At 41.3% G+C, this 19,938-nt stretch overlaps 1 protein-coding gene across 1 annotated transcript; it reads left to right on the top strand.

Moving 5' to 3' along the window:
• The first annotated feature begins 1,133 nt into the window (after nucleotides 1–1,133).
• LOC142289844 (uncharacterized) lies at nucleotides 1,134–19,317 on the top strand. The gene is made up of 5 exons (XM_075333788.1): nucleotides 1,134–1,326; nucleotides 2,025–2,175; nucleotides 2,281–2,764; nucleotides 9,766–9,777; nucleotides 19,078–19,317. The coding sequence occupies exons 1-5, from the start codon at nucleotides 1,140–1,142 to the stop codon at nucleotides 19,315–19,317; spliced, it is 1,074 nt and encodes a 357-aa protein (XP_075189903.1). The 5' UTR covers nucleotides 1,134–1,139.
• The last annotated feature ends 621 nt before the right edge of the window (nucleotides 19,318–19,938 follow it).

Raw genomic sequence — 19,938 nt, 5'->3', positions numbered from 1 at the left:
TCACCTGCCTCTCTGGCAGTCCTGACACTGAAAAAAAAAAAGGAAAAACAGAATGAACATGAGAACTGTAGCACAGTGACGTCTCCGATTTAAGTGTCTGTGTTGACTGCTGGCGAAGCTCCATTTTCCTGAAGAAGGTAATTTAAAGCCAATTTAGGATCTTCAAAAGTCCAATTCTTTCCCCCTGTAGTGAAGCGTAGAACAGCAGGATACAGTAGACTGAAGCGAATATTTTTTTCCGCCAATAGTTTGCATACTGGATTGAAGGCTTTGCGTCTTGTTGTCAAGGCTGCTGAGTAATCTTGGAACAAAAGCAGTTTAGAGTTATTGTAGGTAAGTGAGCGATTTTTTCTAAATGCTGTCAGCAATCTGATCTTGTCTTGGAAGTCCAGGACCTTAAAAATTACTTGTCTGGGTCTGACCTCTCCATCATTTCGAGGTGGGCCCACTCTGTGGGCCCTTTCAATAGCAATTGGCCCCGACTTTAGATCCAATTTCAAAGCTCCTGGTAGCCATTCTGAAGTGAGTTTCAGTAGATCAGCTTGCCGAACCGATTCAGGGACGCCCACCAACCTTAAATTATTGCGTCTGGACCTGTTCTCCAGATCATCTACCTTGTCCAGCAATACAGCAATGTCCTTATTCCTGCTCTCCAGCATCTCTGAAATTTCCTTTAGGCCTGCGCCACACATCCGTGCCTCCGGTACGTTTTTGGCATTTTTTGCACGTACCGGAGACACGTGCTGATGTTGACATACTATTTTTAATCTAAAAAGCCTCACGTCAGTGTTTGCGCACGGAGCGTGTGTCCGTTCCGTGCGTACGTTTGAGCGTGTCGAAAAAGCGCTGACATGTCCGTTTTCCACCGGCATCACGTCCTCACGGATCCATTAAATCCTATGGGTCCGTGTTTACACGTACGTGATACGGATGGCCTCCGTATGCTATCCGTGTGGTCCGTGTCCGTGTTTTAATTAGAAAGTTTGTTACACTCTGAAATACTTTCAGGTGGCGTAGCTAACATATTTTTTTGCACAAAACTAACTGTGCATTTGCAGAAGGAGTGAGCAAGCAAGAAGTTGTAGTTCTGTGTATTGCAAGATCTATTTTGAGCAAACTTTCGTCTTCGAAATATAATAATGGCACCACGGGTGGACACGGAGAAACTTATAACAGCTGTCGAGACTCACCCACCATTATGGGATACACGTGTAGATGGTTACCATGACCGACTGACAGTTGAGCGCCATTGGAATCAAGTAGCTGAGGAAGTGTACCCCAATAATGCATGGTCTAGATGTTCTCCTGCAAAGCGTGCTAAATATGGTAAGTTGTTGTATTTTTTTATAGTTATTTATGTAATATCTATATTTGGATTTTTTCATACTTTCAAACTGTGATTGTTTTGGCATAGTTATGTTGTCTTTTAGTGTAAAATCCTATGAGAAGAATTGGTATATGTACTACTCAATATATTGAGTTCCTGTACAATTTTTTCATAGTATCACCAAACTTTCATAAGTGTCAAAAATCAAAGTATACTTAAATTTGTAATCTGACTTGGAATTCTTCATGAATTTACTTAATTAACTGATTAAACTGTCATGTGTTTTTAAATTCCCTGTTGTATTAGTCTAAATTTAGTATCACAATTGAAAATCTTGTTTTTTTTTTCTTTTAAAATAAAATTGTTTAAAATGACATGTCAATATCATTACCTACATGTATCAAATAATATTTCTAGTAATTGATAGCCAAATGTCATTGCAAAAACACCAAATTATAATTTAAATATAGATGACAATTACTTAAAATATAATTATTCAGAAATATTATTTGGTTATGTGTGAATGTCTAAACATGTTTTTGAATGAAGAATATCTAAATAAATTATATTTAATCCAAAGTATTTGACCAACATAATTGTGTTAAATTGTATATTACATTTCGCAAACATTATTTAAATTAATGTGTGCAGATTTATGGAGAATGTTGCAAGTGACATATTTTTTTATTTTCCACAGTTGACTTGGTAAAAAGGCGTTGGCGTTCAGCCCGTGATCAGTACCGAAGGGAGTACAACCCTATACCATCCTCATCCAGCCAAGGCCGCAAACGCAGATATATTTATTATGAACAAATAAGCTTCCTAGCACCCATCTTAGAAGTTACACAGTAAGTTTTTTTTTTGTTTAAAAAAAAAAAAAAAAAAAAAACCCCTGAAGATAATTGGACAAAGATAAATGTTAAGATTGTAATCTGTTTTTTCATTTCTTATAGAACGGAGGATAATCTTGACGAATCAGATGATGAACCAACAGCAGGTCCCTCTGCTACAGCCACCTCAGCATCAGAACAAGAACCTGCCAGAGAAGACATTGAAATTCCTGAGACTCAACAAGATGCAGCAAATGAATCACATGAGGGTGGGACAGAGAGTGCACAAACCAACACCCAAGGCTCATCAACGCAACAAACAACCACACCAGCTACACAATCAACACAAACAAATGTACTTCCACGTTTTGCACCACAACCTCTACGTGCAAGAAGAATCCGCAGACCTGAGGAAATGAGATCCTTACCGGAAATAATTGACACACGCATTATTCACATAATGAACACTTTAATTCCAGAAACAGATGCCGAGCGTTTTTGTCGGTCTTTATCTACTAGCTTAACCAAAATTCCTTCAGATAGGCAGGAACGTGTAAGAGCTGCTATGCTTACCCTACTGTCAGCTAGTCAGGGAGAACAGGAACCAGTGAGAGTGTATGAGGCCATAGAAAATTGGCGTACCATTATGCAACAACATACAGTCCCAAACACAACAGACAATCAAAATACAATTTCAACACAAACAACAATGGCAACTGTAATAGTCAATAATCCACTATTACAACAATCTGGACAACCTTCAATTGCTTCAAGTACGTTATTCCCAACACCAATTAGACAAGGGTATGTTGCAACCAATACTGGTGCCTTAAGCACTGTACAAAGTGCTACCTCACAGCAACCCATGAACTATATGAATTTACAACCAACTCAAACTACTAGTTACTTTACTCAACCCACAAATATTGGTGGTTTACCTAATTTGTTTCCAGGTTCAACATACCCACAATCATTCATGATGCCTCATTATCCAATCTCAACTATGTTACCTACACCACACTTACAAACATCAGTCAACTATCCTCAAGGTCAACAACATACACACACACAATACCCAATTACCCATGTAGATCCACAGGTGTACTCAACCACAGGCAATGTGTTGGGACAAACCAGCATGCAACAGACTGTTCCACACACTACTGTAGCTAGTAATAGGAATGTTGTTCAGCAAACAACTGCTTCCATTCCTGAAAATACCATTTCTGAGGCCACACAAAACAACATACTCAGCAACACTCAGGTTACTTCACTAGAAGATCTTGTTGACTTGTGATGCACATTTTTGTTAATCTTAACAATCAAACAACAAATCTGATGAATGTGTCAAAATGTTAAAAAAGAGGGATTTCCAAAAATGTGCAAACTCAGAGTTGAAAAGATTTAAAAAACATGTGTGATTATACTTAGTGACGGATCACATATATGTTTTATGGCCTTTATTTTTGTAATTTTATGAACACATTTTTACCCAACCAATTTGATGGTTAGATTAGTTCTAATATTCTGAAAACACAGTTTACAATTTTTTGGTCTATGTCAATGTCCAACATGATAGCAACTTAATTGGCCGACATTTTTCAACATTGTAAGCAATGCACACATTTTCTTTACAATTACTCTTGTATGTAAAGTATATTTTGTATGTTATGAAGAATACCATCAAAATTTACATTTAGAAAAATTTAACACAAGATGAACAATATGTACATTTTTAATGTGGATGTGAAAAAATAACATCCTTACTTTATGGATTAATATGCTTATTCTTAATAAAAGATTCTGTTTTTGAAGAAAAGAAACATGTTTATTATTGATATTTATTAATAATATTGCATTTTTTCAATAGACGATTAACATTATTAATGTTGTAAGTTTAAAATAAGTTTCCTAAAACATGATAGTAACACAGAAATGTACATACACATACATACAACATTCAGAAAACCATGTTGCTAACAGAAATGTCAGTTTATGATTAATGCATTTGCCCTTTAATACTAGTTTGATTTAAGCTCTTAGATGTTGAGAAAATTTAACCAAGTTCCTATAATAAAAAAAATTTATATTTTTATCAACAAAAAACCATCACAATCTTAACAATCATCACTATTATTAGTATCATCAAAACAATTAAAGTAATCAGTAAATAAATTTCTAATTTGTAAACCAGATGTCACGGAATTATGAGACATAGGTTCACCTGTGGGATTAACAACATGGTTTATCTGAAATTCATCATCCACATAAGTTCCTCCTTCATGTATCCGACAGTAATTGTGAAGCACTATGGTAGCCTTGAGTACAGATGTGACAAAGGTTGGCTGCAACTGAATCGTTGTCTGATAAATGCGCCATTTGTTAGCTAAAATACCAAATGCACACTCCACATAACGTCTTGCTTTAGTTAGCCGATTATTAAAGTACTGTTTCCTGTCATCAATGGATCTCCTTGGATATGGTCGCATAACATGTTTGGATAATGCAAATCCTGCATCTGCTACCATCACATATGGTGCCAACGGTCCAGATGTACCAGGTAGGGCAACTGGAGGGGGGATCAATAATGAATTTTCTTGCAGGCGTTGGGCTAATCTTGATGAACGGAAAATACGGGCATCTGAGGCACTACCATAGGCCCCAATGTCTGCATAAATAAAACGGTATTCTGTGTCAACCAATGCCAAAATAACAACGGAAAAAAACTTATGAAAATTGAAATAACGTGACCCAGAGTTTGGTGGCTTTTTTACTCTGAAATGCTTGCCATCCAAAGCTCCTATGCAGTTAGGAAAGTCAACAGAGTCCTTGAAGCCCTTAGAGATTTTCAACCAATCTTCTCTGTTTGGCTGAGGCATCATTTCTTCTTTTAAATGTTGCCATATCATGTCGCATGTGTGACGTACTATAACGGCAATGGTTGATCGACCCAACAAAAAATCAAAATGTAAAGCACTAAAAGATTGACCAGTCGCCAAGAATCTATGAAAACAAGACAAACAATGATTTACAATTAACACTATGTTTTTTTAAATTAAAACAATCATAAGAAAACAGAAACATTGAATCAAAAATGAGATTAGATCAATAAAGATCAATTACACATTTCAATGTGAAAAATAACACATTTACACAAATTACAAAAATAACAAATATAATACCTCAGAGTCACCATAAATCTCTCCTCTGGGGAAATGGAAAGCCGCATCCAAGTGTCCTGATGTTGCAAATGAGGTCGTAAAATATTTAGTAAGTAATCAAAACTCTCAACTGACAACCGGCAGTATGAAAAAAACTTATCTGGGAAATTCCGTAACTCAAAAAATAAAGTATGGAAATGACCATGCATAGGCCGCATCATCATTAGTGGATGCACCCACAATCTGGTTCTTCTTACATTATCATATTGCAACATGTGGCGTCGAACGCCAAAACGACGAGATATAATCCAACATAAAAACACTAAGGCCTCCGTGGATAATGGCATTGCGACAATTTTGTCTCAACACATAGGTGCTCCAAGGCATAATACAAGCAGGAAACAGTTTATAGTTAACTTATATTTATGTCCTAATCACATACACCTATGTGTCATTTAATTCCAAGTAATCACCATTATCTCAATGTGTGAAACATGTGAAACACGCACAAAAAACGGACTGCACACGGAACACACACTGACGTATTTCACGCACAGGAAAACGCACACACGTACACACGTATGACACACGATATGCATACGGACACCACACGGAGGGGAAAAACGGACTGCAAATACGGAACACGGACACAAAAAACGGACTACACCAAACGTACGTTTTTTACACGTGAGTGTGGCAGAGGCCTTACAGAGTCCTCCATGTCAGAGACCCTCTGCTCCACATCTGTTAGCCTTGGGCATTAACTTGGGTGACTATAATGTCTAATGAAGACTGGAAGGCTGCCAGCCGCCCATCAATCACCGGCATCAAGAGATCCGTGATGGCCTTAGCAGTGGCCTGGGGTGGGTCTGTAGTTGCCTCAGGGGAAGCCCCTGGTGATGGGGGTGCATTTTGGTTTCGTCTTTGCGGTCTAATTCCTTTACTTGGTTGTGTGGCATTGCTCTTACCCACAAATGTATCCATAGTAAGAACTGTAAATATGGAGCTTCTTTAGAGACTGTGGTGACGTCACAATAACATAAGCTTAATTACATCTGTGTGGTAAACTTGGCTGTTTCACAATTATTTCCACGCTGTGTATGAGAGTGTATAGATGTTACTTGAAAAAGACCAGTCAGAAGGGCAGGAGGCAGGCCAGATGACTGATCCCACTTCTTTTTGTTTTTCACCCTCTTCTATACTGTCAGTGCTGGTGAAGTGGTGAAGTATGGGTTAATCAAGTTGAGCTGTGATGCACTTCAGGCTTATCTGCCTCTGTTTACTGTTGCAGATTACAGGCCTTGTGCAGCAGCCATGTAAGATGAGACCTGCAGGGATGTATCTGCCCCCTCCACAGCCCCCTGTTTATCTCCTGACCTGCTCTCACAGCCGAATGTCTCCAGGGGCTCTCAGCTCCCTCCTCACTCACAGTATCTCAGACGGTGGGCCTGTCCACGGAGCTCTGTGTGACAGGTAAACACAGCGTGCAGTCCTGTTTGCTGAGCTTGCTGCTGCTCAGTGTTTCACTATTTCTTCTGTGGCAGGGAGGGGAGTGTGTGAGAGTTCACTGAAAACTATGGCTGCCGCTGGAAGCACTTCAGTCCCCCTCCCTGTCTCCTTCTGGATGTTAGTGCCCGATATTTAACCCCTCTCTTACCAGATCCCGGGTGCTTTCCGTTTGCAGTGGCACAGCTGCAGGGGGAGCAGGGAGGATGGGCAGCATTCCTCTGTGCAGCACAGCCCACAGCCTGCAGCCTGGTGCTTTGTGTCAGAGCACTCCTTTCTTTGTGGTGCAGCATACACCTTTCACCTCCGGAGTATCAGGAGAGCCGGGCCTGATGTGTGCCCCTTGTCCTGGCCTTATCCCTGCAGCCTTGAGATGTTAGGATGGGCCTGGATAACGTTTTTGGCCTAGGCTGCTGCAGGAGCTCATGATAAAAGCAGCTACCTCATAGCTCCGCCTCCCGGAAGTCTCACAGGTACAGTTCTTGTTAAGCCCAGGAGTGGCAGGCCAAGAAAAATATCAGAAAGGCAGAGAAAAAGAATGGTGAGAACAGTCAAGGAAAATCCACAGACCACCTCCAAAAACCTGCAGCATCATCTTGCTGTAGAAGGTGTCACTGTGCATCGGTCAACAATACAGCGCACTTTGCACAAGGAGAAGCTGTATGGGAGAGTGATGCGAAAGAAGCCGTTTTTGCAAGCACGCCACAAACAAAGTCGCCTGAGGTATGCAAAAGCACATTTGGACAAGCCAGTTACATTTTGGACGAAGGTCCTGTGGACTGATGAAACAAAGATTGAGTTGTTTGGTCATACAGGCGTTATGCATGGAGGCAAAAAAACACGGCATTCCAAGAAAAGCACTTGCTACCCACAGTAACATTTGGTGGAGGTTCCATCATGCTTTGGGGCTGTGTGGCCAATGCCGGCACCGGGAATCTTGTTAAAGTTGAGGGTCGCATGGATTCAACTCAGTATCAGCAGATTCTTGACAATAATGTGCAAGAATCAGTGACGAAGTTGAAGTTACGCAGGGGATGGATATTTCAGCAAGACAATGATCCAAAACACCGCTCCAAATCTACTCAGGCATTCATGCAGAGGAACAATTACAATGTTCTGGAATGGCCATCCCAGTCCCCAGACCTGAATATCATTGAACATCTGTGGGATGATTTGAAGCGTGCTGTCCATGCTCGGCAACCATCAAACTTAACTGAACTGGAATTGTTTTGTAAACAGGAATGGTCAAAAATACCTTCCTGCAGGACCCAGGAACTCATTAAAAGCTACAGGAAGCGACTAGAGGCTGTTATTTTTCAAAAGGAGGATCTACAAAATATTAATGTCACTTTTATGTTGAGGTGCCCATACTTATGCACCTGTCAAATTTAGTTTAAATGCAGATTGCACATTTTCTGTTAGTACAATAAACCTCATTTCAATCCAGAAATATTACTGAGTCCATCATTTATTAGATATATGAAACTGAAATAGCTGTTGCAAAACCCCAAATTGTTATAAAGAAAAAAGGTTAACATTAATAGGGGTGCCCAAACTTTTTCATATGACTGTATGCAGGTCTCAGCAGAAACGTTTTGGACATTGATGGCATTTACTGGTGATATGCCATAAATGTTCCAGATGGGAATAACCCTTTAGGTATACTATCATCACAAATTCATGCATATTGCAATTAATGAAGTTTTGTGGGTAATCAATATGAATTTTTCTTTCAGTCTTCTATATTCAGATTATGATATCTTTCAACATTAGGAAGTAAATCCAAGTAAAAATTGTCTTTGTTAGGAAACTTTTAATTATTCCATTGCCCTTTCTGAAGGTATGCCAAAATGATCTACTTGAGAATATTTGAAAAGCACATTTCTGATAGAGTGTGTTAAGTATGTTCATATTCATTCCATGTTTAGACATTATTAAGTGATCTGCCAGTGTGCTCGAAATATCAGTGTCTTGGAAACACTGCTGTAATTAGAGGAAAAATGGCCAGTGTACGTGAGTTCTTATTTTTTTGAAGGACTCTATTGTTAAGCTGGCAGAAGTAGTGAGAACAGCCAACTATGGATTCTGTGGGAAAGTCCTCTAGCCTGTAGAAAATATTTTCCTTAAATAGTGAAGAGACCATGATCTCATTTCCATGATCTGTAAGGAAGAAGGGTGTTTTATTAAAGGTGATAGCTTACTCTACTGTACAAAAAGTAAAGAATAACTGTTAATTATGCAAATTATGCAAGTATTTGAGATAGATGATTCCTTGTTTCTTATACCAAAATTTGGCAATTGTGTCACAAAATCTCCAAACATTTAGGTCCCGATTCATCATTGTTTTTGTGCCTTTTGTCTGCAGTAATAAGCATTTTATTAATGACCTTTTTTTTAATTTGCACCTTTTTCAAAGTTTCCATTCTTGATTTCATATGATTTTGTTTTGTTTGGAAGCGTGGGTATCATTTTTCTTATCCAGATATTTTAGCATATTTCATTATTTGCAACTTTTAAAAATATTGCAATTTTTTGTGCAATTTCACTCGAGTATGCTGCTGAAGTGCAACATCAGCCCAAGGTTGGAGTCACACTTGTGTGTGACTAGAGCGAGAATCGTATTGCCCGGACTGGCCATGGTTCTCCTGACAGAAGATGGATGTTTGGAGTCCCAGCTCCTCAGTTTAAGATAATCTTACTGAGTAATTGTTTTAGCTTTTCCCTGCGGTTTGTTTGTGTTTCCTTTTCCAACATTCTCCCATTTTGTTTCATTTAGGATTTGTAGGGGTTCCTCTTATTCCACACGTTTTTTGTTTTTTTCCACTTTCTTTCATCTTTCCTTTAAGACTGTGAGAACATATCTTTAGTCCTGTGTCTCACCCTCGGCTTGTCAGCATTTCTTATATGTTTATTGATATTTTGTGTTACACTTCATTTGTAGTTTATGGCACAGGTAACGACACTCCGGGTCAGTCGACATTAAGTGGGGATGCCATTGCATAACTTTAGGACGCCAATCTCCAAGGTCAGGCAGAGACAAAAAAGTGTCAAGTTTAGGGTACTCCTAGTCTGTTTACCTAGTCTGTTTAAGGACCTATGGTTAACATATCCCCTTATTTGTTCGTCTCAATGTGAATGGAAGGGCTCGGTAGTAACATTAAGCCAGCCCATTTTGTGTGTTCTGAGGCATCCATGCTCCTTGGCCACAGAGTTACAGAACTTATCCCTGGAGGTAGCAGAAATTATGGACCAACATCAGCAGGCATGTTTGACCACTACTAATGACCAAGGTAAAAGGTTTACTAGGTTGGAACCTAAGATAAAGATGCTGGATTGCTTCAATGGTGACTGAAGAAAGTTTGCTGTTTTTTTCTGCTTCATGTAAATTATACCTCCGTTTACGTTCGGTATCCTCTGGGTCTGAGAGTCAACAATAGGTTTATTTTAAGTTTACTCTATGGAAAGCCACAGGCCTGAGCTTTTTCTTTAACTAAGTAACTCTGTACGTTAGCCTCTGTAAAGGCATTTCTGTTGGCTATCGGCATCGTTTATGATGACCCGGATAAACTCATCATAGCTTAATCTAATATTCGTAGAGTGGTTCAGGGAGGTTGTAGAGTAGAGGACTACTGCATGGACTTTAAATGGTGGGCTGTGGAGACCTCTTGGAATAACCTTGCTCTTCAGAGTCAGTTCTTCAAGGGACTTTCAGATCCGATTAAGCACAGAATGACTTATAATTCTTGACTGCTGTTTTTGGAGGAGGCCATAACCCTTGCTATTTGTCTAGACAGGTGTCTGAGGGATAGACACATGTTTAAGCTCATACTGTATATAATTGCTATGTGGGGCTCATAAGGTTTATAGAAGGCTATATGGGGACTTATACTGTATAAAGGAAGCTCTGTGTGGGGCTCATGCTGTATTTAGAGAGGCTAGGTGGGGGCTCACACTGTATATAGAAATACTATGTGGGACTCACACTTTATGTAGATGAGCTATTTGGTTGCTCCCATTGTATATAAAGTGGCTATGTAGTGGCTCATATAGTATATAAGAGTCTGTGTGGGGACTCATACTGTATATAGGGCTATGTGGGGGGCTCATACTGCATATAGGGGCTATGTGGCGTTTATACTGTATATAGAGGCTTGTGTGTGGCTCATACTGTATACAGGTTACAGTGAGAAAAATAAGTATTTGATACACTGTCAATTTTCCAAATTTTCCCACCTACAAAGAATGGTGAGGTCTGTAATTTTTATCGTAGGTACACTTCAACCGTGACATGGTATGATTTTTTAAATAATTGATTTGCATTTTATTGCATGAAATAAATATTTGATACAATAGAAAAACAGAACTTAATATTTGGTACAGAAACCTTTGTTTAAACCAGCATAGGTAGAAATATATATAAAACTTAACTTTTATTCCTAAAATCTAAAAAAAAGGGTACCCAATGACATAAAGACAAAGACAAAAATAGTGGACAGCTGTCTCTGTGGGCTGTGACTTAGTATACACACCACAATCAATGGTTAGTCTTGCCACAGAACCACTTATACAACCTGCAAATATAAAGTCCAACAGGAAACTCAAGCTCACCAGGACAATCAGGCTGACTGCAGATTATAACAAGGTCAAAGAACAGTCTCACCATTTGATGTGTTCAGACTAATAGCTGTGAGAGAAAGCGTCCGTGGGGTGGGGGGGGGGGAATAGTCTAGCTGCCACACAGTTCTCCAGTTCCTCCTTTGCAGTAACTAAAAGTGTTACTCCTTCCCTACGCGTTTCATCTCAAAGTGATTCATCAGGGGATCCAGAGATATGGAACACATAAATACCACGTCCACATGGAAGCATTGTCATTGGGTACCCTTTTCTTTTTTAGATTTTAGGAATAAAAGTTAAGTTTTATATAATTATCTATCTATGCTGGTTTACTCAAATTTATGATAGTATTGTCCTCCAAATTTGACAGAAACCTTTGTTTGCAGCTACGGAGGTGAGACGTTTCCTGTAGTTCTTGATCAAGATTGCACACACTACAGCAGGGATTTTAGCCCACTCCCCATAGAGATCTTTTCCAGATCTTTCAAGTTTCAGGCCTGTCGCTGGACAACATTGAGTTTCAGTTCATTCCAAAGAGTTTCTATTGGGTTCAGCTCTGGAGACTTGATAGGCTACTCCGGGACCTTGAAATGCTTCTTACAAAGCCACTTCTTAGTTTTCCTGGCTGTGTGTTTTGGGTTGGTGTCATGCTGGAACTCCCAGCCATGACCCATCTTCAATGATCTTACTGAGAGAAGGAGTTCATTGGCCAAAATGTCACGATACATGATCCCATCTATACTCCCTTCAATACAGTGCAGTCGTTCCGTCTTCTTTTCAGAAAAGCACCCCTAAAGTATGAAGTTTCCACCCCCATGCTTCACAGTTGGGATGGTGTTCTTGAGGTTGTACTTATCTTTCTTCCTCCTCCAAACATGGAGAGTGGAGTTGATACCAAAAAGTTCTATTTTGGTCTCATCTAACCACATGGCCTTTACCCATGTCTCCTCTGGATCCTCCAAATGTTCATTGGTGAACTTCAAAAGGGCCTAGACATGTGCTAGCATGAGCAGGGGGACCCTGGGTGCCCTGTAGGATTTTAATTCATGACGGCATAGTGTGTTACTGTACCGCCTCGTGCTCGGCAACCGAGCCGCTCGGATCCGGACCTTCAGTGGGTGGCTCGAGGATCTCCGGACCCGGGGGTCCTGCGGTCACTTTAATCAAAAGGGAATTTGTGGTTTGGGGACGTAGATGTACGGCCGGAGCAGTGTTAGGTTCATGATGCCACCCATGGGATGTAGTGAAGGTGTACACCACCGCTGCAGTTACGGGGCACCCGGAGGAGATGTTGCAGAGCAAGTTAACCCCTCCGTGGGTAGGGATGGTGGTCCCGGGACCTGCTGGGGCTGTATGGCGGTGCAGGGAGATGGGCAGCTGGAGGGCACTGATGTACTCACTATTAGTAAACACACGAGTCTCTGGTAAACCAAGGTGATGGTGGTCGGTTCCCGCAGCCGGCCACAGTCTGGTCCCCCACCCGGCTGGTGGTCTCTGTCTTTCTCCCACACCTGTTTGTGATGCTGGACTACCTGTGCTTGCAACTTCAGGAGTCCGCTCCCGGCTTGTGGTTGCCTGAGGAGCCCTTTGCCCGCAGACGCTGGCCCGTGGGATCTCTGAAGCTTTCTATCCCCCTTATTGGGCTGTTGCCTTCAGTCAGGACTTTGGGTGGGACAGGACCTCTAATCCTGGCCGCAATCAGTGAATTAGCTAGCCCCCAGTAGCTTCTGTACTTAGCTTCAGGGTCTGAGTACCCCCCTCTTGTGCTCCGGTTTCCGAGTCGGTTCCCTGGGTCGGTACCAGCAGGCCACTACCCTGTCCCGGTCCATCACGGTTCCACCAAGCCATCTTCCTGGCTCCTGCAGACGGAGACTGCCGTCTGCCTCCTAGCCAGAAGTACCAGGGCTCCTACCCCAGAACCTGCTCAGTTTGGGTTCTTGCCTACGCTGGAGCTGCACACAGCTCCAACCCACACACCTCTCCACCTGAACTCTAGACTTGAACTCTCTACATTCCCGCCCCAGGCCGTCCTCCTCCCTCCTCGGTGGGCGTCTTCCAACCGCCTGGTTCCGCCCCCTGGTGTGTCCATCAAGCACTGAAGAGGGGATGACTAGGGTTTTATATGTTTGGCTGTGTGTTACCTATAAGGGACAGGTGTAATGCGGGGCCCTATCTGTGACTACCTGGCCCGGCCAGGGAGTCACATTACTAATGGTAATCTTTGAGACTGTGGTCCCAGCTCTCTTCAGGTCATTAACCAGGTCCGCCCATGTAGTTCTGGGCTAATTCCTGACCTTTCTCAGAATCATCCTTACCCCACGAGGTGAGATCTTGCATGGAGCCCCAGACCGAGTTAGATTGACAGTCATCTTGTGTTTCTTCCATGTTCTAATAATTATGCAAATGGTTGTATGTCTACAATTTTGTGCCTGGTGTTCTTAGACAGCTCTTTGGTCTTTGGTATGGTGGAGAGGTTAGAGTATGATTGATTGAGTGTATGGACAGGTGTCTTTTATACCGGTAACGAGTTCAAACAGGCAGGTGCAATTAATACAGATAATGAGTGCAGAGTTTGAGGGCTTCTTAAAGTAAAAATAACAGATCTGTGAGAGCCAAAATTCTTGCTGTTTGGTATGCGATCAAATACATTTTTCATTCAATAAAATGCAAATTAATTATTTAAAAGAATGGGGCCACTGCTTTGTGCTAATCATTAGATAGTATATCACCCTGTGATCAGCACACCGCAGTGCGTTTCAGATGAAAGCACAGCACTGTAAAACAGGCTGAGAGGAGAGTGAAGTGGGATCTGGGCAGGCGTGTGTGCCCAGACTGCTGTCATTCAGAGAGACAGCACCGCCCCCATCTGTGACGCTCCCTGCTCAGTTTTTCCGATTCCAGTCTGCAGACCGGATCAAAGCCAGAACATCAACACAGAAATATAGGAGCCGCAGAGAGATCAGCTTACAGGAGCAGGGTAGATAGCAGAACTATATTAATAGCTAGGACAAATTAAAGGGGGTCACATTAGTAGTGGACGACTCCTTTAATGTAAAATAATAATTATAATGAATATGTTAATATTAATATTGAGCTGAATTAATTTCAGCCTATTGTTTGGCCCGCCACACTAGCCATGGTCTCTCATGCGACCCCTCATGAAAATGAATTATTCACCCCTGATCTAGCCGCTTGGCTTCTGTGAGGTCTCACATTCCAGAATTCATTTTGGACTTTGTATTTTATGAGACTGAGTGCGAAGTTCTCCAACTGCACAGGACATATGATTGCACTATTGATTCATGACACATGCGAAAATGCCTAAGTCATTTGTTTGACCTCTCTCTTCCAGAGGGAGAGGCCTTGAAAGAGTATATTAAAAAAAAATCTGGCCAAGGGCAATATACAACCGTCCTTCTCTTCAGTAACATTTCTGGTGGGTCCTTCAGATTCTTTGTGACATTTATTTGCTAAGCTGGAGAACTGTCATTTTGAAGTGCAGCAGGTCCAATTCTTAGGTCATCTGGTTTCTACTTAAAGGTTTCAGATAGATCCCTTTAAGGTACAGGCCATTCTGGATTGGGTGAGACCGAGTAATATTAAAGCATTCAAGAGATTCATGGTCTTTGCAAATTATTACTTGAAGTTAATTAAGAACTATTTGGTCAACGCCAAGCCTTTAACTGACATGACCAAGAAGGGAACAGACTTTTCCTTGTGGTCAGCCAAGACAATAAATGCCTTTCTTGCCCTCAAGAGCCCCTGTTCTTAGTCAACCCAATATTGAACCCAATCTTTCGTGATCAATGTAGACATTTTTGCTGTGGGCATGGGTGCTGTTCTTTTGGAAAAAAAAGAATGGTTACCTTCATTCATGTGGCTTTTATTCTCAGAAGTTCTCTCAAATCGAATCTAACTATGATATTGGTGACCGTGATCTTGGTAGTTAAATGAGCCTTTGAGGAATGGAGACACTCATTGGCGGATTCTAGACATAAGGTAAAAGTCTTTACTGATCATAAAATCCTATTATATATTGATGCTGCCAAGTGTCTAAACACCAGATGGCCTGGTGGGTGTCCCCGGATCTAAAAGTATTAAAGCTGATGCTTTGTCTTTGATCCAAAGTTGACGGACAAAAATTCTGATAAAATTCTTAATGAGGGGCTGGTGGTGGGTACACTGAGGCTTGATCTCAGACAGTGCATTCAGGATACTTAGGACACTGTGCTGGAGGGTTTACCTGTAAATAAATTGTGTGTTCCACTGTCTTTATGAACGGATCTGCTCAAGGAGGTGCATAATTCCGTTTTGACTGGGCGTCAGTGTTCTTCTACCACTTGAAAATCTAATTCTAGGTCTTTTTGGTGGCAGAATCCTCATACGGGTGTTGATAAGTATGTTCCTAAATGCAGAGTCTGTGCCAGGGCTAAAACTTCACGTCAGGCCCCAGCAGGTTATCTCCTGCCTAGTAAGATTCCATCACAGTCCTGTACCCACTTGTCCATGGACTTTGTTACTGATTTACCGAATTCTGGCAGTAATACTTTTGTGTGGGTGGTGGTGGATCATTTCAACAAGATGGTGCATTTAGTTTCTCTTCTAAAATTATCTACTGCTAAGAGCTCAGCTATTTTGTTCATTTCTCTTGTAAAATTACATGGAGTTCCCCAAAACATTTATGTAACACCGTTGCCGGCGTCCCCGCACAGTCCTGCCCTCCTACCCCGACGAGGACGCCAGCACACTCACCCTCTTGGCTGCTGAGCTGTATCTGCTCTGTCCCTGGGCCCTGCTGCCAGCTCCCAGGATCTGTGCACGCCGCCCAGGTCTCCTGGGAGCACACTTAGGCCAAGAGGCACTCCCGGGTCAGGGTGTGTGCACGTGTGCCTATGTCAGTTGTCAGGTCCTCTTGTGCCGCTGCTGCTGTATTGTTGTGAATCGCTCACACCAGTTTGTATTCCAGTATCTACTGTAACCAATGCTGTATCTATTCATATCATATCAATTGTATCTGCTGTAGCCGCTCCTGCACGTATCCATACCAGCTGTACCCACTGATGCACCTATCTACACCACCCATAGCTGCCATACACTCTGCTGCATCTATCCATTCCGGCCGTACCAGCTACATCAGCCATCCTGGCTGCATCTGCCTTGTCTGAGATTGTCCGTGTCCATACCCCTGAGGCCAGCTGTTGCAGAACTGATTCTCCCTGACTAGCACCTGGAGGCTACCAGCAGCCCAGTCCATCTTCACCGTCAGAGGCTCTGGTGGATACCAGGTGTGTGCCTAAGTCACGCCCCTCAGGTGTATCATGTGTAGAGGCCCAGTGCATTCACTCTCCCTCTCACCTGTGAGCATTACAATTTCTGATAGAGGGATCCAGTTTTTGGCTAATTTTTAGCCTAGTTTCTGCTCCAGATTGAGTTTCAAATTGTCATTTTTCTCAGGATACAAGCCCTAAACTAATGGAAAGAATGAGAATATGAACCAAGAGATAGAACAATATTTGAGGTGTTTCATTTCATAGCATTAGGAAGACTTGGTTGAGTTTCTGCTTGTTGCTGAATTTGCTTTAAATAACCATACCTCCACAGCTACCGGGACCTTGCCTTTATTTTACTGTGGAGGTTATCATTTGTTTTTTCAGAATTTTTCTGGGTTGCTTTCCTCCATGCCAGAGGAGAAGAAGTTTTCTTCCCAAGTGATTAAAGTCTGGAAGGAGGTCGAAAGTGGTCTTTCGGTGACTAATGATCTGGCCAAAAAGGGAACAAAACACAGACACAGAATGGCTATTATCTTTAGTATGGGGTAGCTTAAAGTGGCTTCTAGAAAATTTACTCCCAAATGTGTCAGTCCTTACAGGATCACTATAGTTTTGAATCTAGTATAGTTACATAGGTTTAAAAAAGACCTAGGTCCATCTAGTTCAACCTTCCTCCACCAATTATACATTTTGCCCCTAAGTCACTTATAACCAACAATGTTGTGTCTACTGAGGAAATCATCCAGCCCTTTTTTAAAAGATGTTATAGTATCTGCCAGTACTACCTCTTGTGTTAGGGCATTGCACAATCTGGCTGCTCTAACTGTAAAGAACTCTTTCCTATTTAGCTGCCGGAATCTCTTTTTTTCCACTCGCAGTGAATGCCCCCTGGTCCTTAGTATTGTCTTTGAAAGGAATAAGTCATGAGCCAGTCCTTTATATTGACCACACATGTATTTATACATATAAATGAGATCTCCTCTGAGATCTCATTTAGATCTAAACATATCTAACTTTTTCTTCTCCCAATGGGAGAAGGACCTAAACCAATCCTTTTCTGAAGAGAATTGGCAGATCGGTTTAAAAGCAACAAATTCCTCAACTATTTGCTCTTCTTTTTTAGAATCCCACTACAAACTTCTCACCCGATGGTATTTTACTCCACTCAGGCTCCACCAAATTAATAAAAACAACTCCTCCTCATGCTGGAGGAACTGTAACGGCACCGGTAGCCTACTGCACATTTTCTGGGATTGCCCAATATTAAAAAACCTCTGGATAGAAATATCCAAACTAATTAATCAAATCACCCATTCCAACATAGTTATTACCCCCCAATTAGCTCTCCTCTCTCTAGACCTTGACCAGATTGATCCATCCTTCAAATTTGTTATTATCCACATCTTCCTCACCACCAGATCCCTTATTGCAGCCAACTGGAAAAATCCCCTTCCTCCATCTATTACACAACTTATTGAAGCATTAGCCCAACACAACAATTTTGAGAAACATTATGCCACTATTAACAATAATTTCCCTAAATATTTCCGGCAGTGGAATCCATGGAATCAATACCGCCAAGGCGTTACATGAGATCAGATGATCCTACTAATTGAATTCTAACGTGGTTGTCTTTGTGTTCATCTTATTATTTAGCCTTCAGCTCGGGTTTTCTAATAATACTGAAATCCTCTAGACGTTGACAAATGTGATATATTTCATAGTTCTCAATTATAACTGTTGTATATGTTTAATCCTCATATTCTCTCTCATATTGCAACCAACTTATTAGATGTTCTCCCTTTCCCAGTTTCCCTCCCTTTTTCCTTCCCCCTCTTACCAGTTTCCCCAATAAAAATGTCACTACTCTCCTCAACCCTATACTCCTCTTCCTATCCTTACTCCCTTTCCCATTTCTATAGTACTTAAATGGTAAGATTATAGAACATAAGAATGATTAATGCAATGACAATACAACTCCTTCAAATTTGTACTTCCCCACAAATTTTCAAAATAAAAAAAAATATTTTAAACAAATATCTAACTTTTTCAACCTCTCATCATATGGGAGGCCTTCCATTCCTTGTAGTAGTCTAGCTGCCCGCCTTTGAACTGACTAACTTCTGAATGTCCTTTTTAAACTGTGGAGCCGAAAACTGGATCCCATATTCCAGATGTGGCCTTACAAGTGATTTATAGAGAGGTAACAATAAGTTTGGATCAGGGGATCTAATCTCTCTTTCTATACACTCTAAAATTGTTTGCTTTTGCAGCTGCTGCTTGGCATTGAGTGCTGCTGCTCAGCTTATTTGCATCAGCTCCCTGTAGCTTGGAAAATCAACAACTCATTCTATTCTTCCCTTTTAAAGAGATTTGAAGGAACACCTGGTCCTCAAAACATTATTGTGGTGGATATCAAGAAGGATCCGGAGTATGTAGATCGAGTCCTGGGATTCAGGCAGGTCAGGCACCATCTGCATTACCTGGTAAAGTGGAAGAGTGTTGGACCCAAGGATATCTCCTGGGTCAAAGCAGCGAATCTTCATGTGGATCACCTGATAAGAGTTTCATCAGCATCGTCAGAGAATGAGGGCAGAGAGTCCCCGTAGAAGAGGGGGGTACTGGCATGGGTTGAGTCTGGGGCTTGACACAATTTGACAATTTTAAGGTGTTCCACAATTGCCAAGGCGACTATATTTTTTCATGCATGTGAATGGGATTTTCACATCACAATATACTAATAACTGTTACCAAATACAGACATATTTACCTTAAATATATCTAAGCCACGTCCTCCTATTCTGTACTTTCGATCAGTAATTGTACACTAAGTCCAGCAGTGGGTTCAAAATAGAAGAGATTTTTATCTTAATATTATAATATAGTACTAGCTTTGTCTTAAAATAAAATTGCAATCTGGAAGTAGCAAATCAATCTTAGCGGCTTTAGCTAGGCGACAAAGTGTCATGGTGAGATTAATTCACAATAAAAAAAAAAAAAAAAGATTTGTAGATTTTGTTTTCTGATTCTTAACATCTTGGGCAGTTGGCTCTGGTTATGAGAAACCTCGAATACCCTCAGTGCAGCATTATCAGGAGCTTGAAAGAATAAAGGGTGCTTTACACGCTGCGATCTCGTCTGTTGTGCGTCATGGGCAAATCGCTGCCCATGGCGCACAACATCGCTAACACCCGTCACACGGACTTACCTTCCCTGCAACGTCACTGTGG

Source organism: Anomaloglossus baeobatrachus, chromosome 2 (genome assembly GCF_048569485.1).
Source record: "Anomaloglossus baeobatrachus isolate aAnoBae1 chromosome 2, aAnoBae1.hap1, whole genome shotgun sequence".
In the NCBI taxonomy this organism is placed as follows: domain Eukaryota; kingdom Metazoa; phylum Chordata; class Amphibia; order Anura; family Aromobatidae; genus Anomaloglossus; species Anomaloglossus baeobatrachus.
This window is presented reverse-complemented; position numbering and strand designations above follow the sequence as displayed.

Excerpts from the sequence above, each read along its gene's own strand:
- LOC142289844 (XM_075333788.1), top strand. The coding sequence starts at position 1,140 with ATGGCACCACGGGTGGACACGGAGAAACTTATAACAGCTGTCGAGACT. Across the intron at positions 1,327-2,024 it reads TGCAAAGCGTGCTAAATATG|TTGACTTGGTAAAAAGGCGT; the intron begins GTAAGTTGTTGT and ends TATTTTCCACAG. Across the intron at positions 2,176-2,280 it reads CCCATCTTAGAAGTTACACA|AACGGAGGATAATCTTGACG; the intron begins GTAAGTTTTTTT and ends CATTTCTTATAG.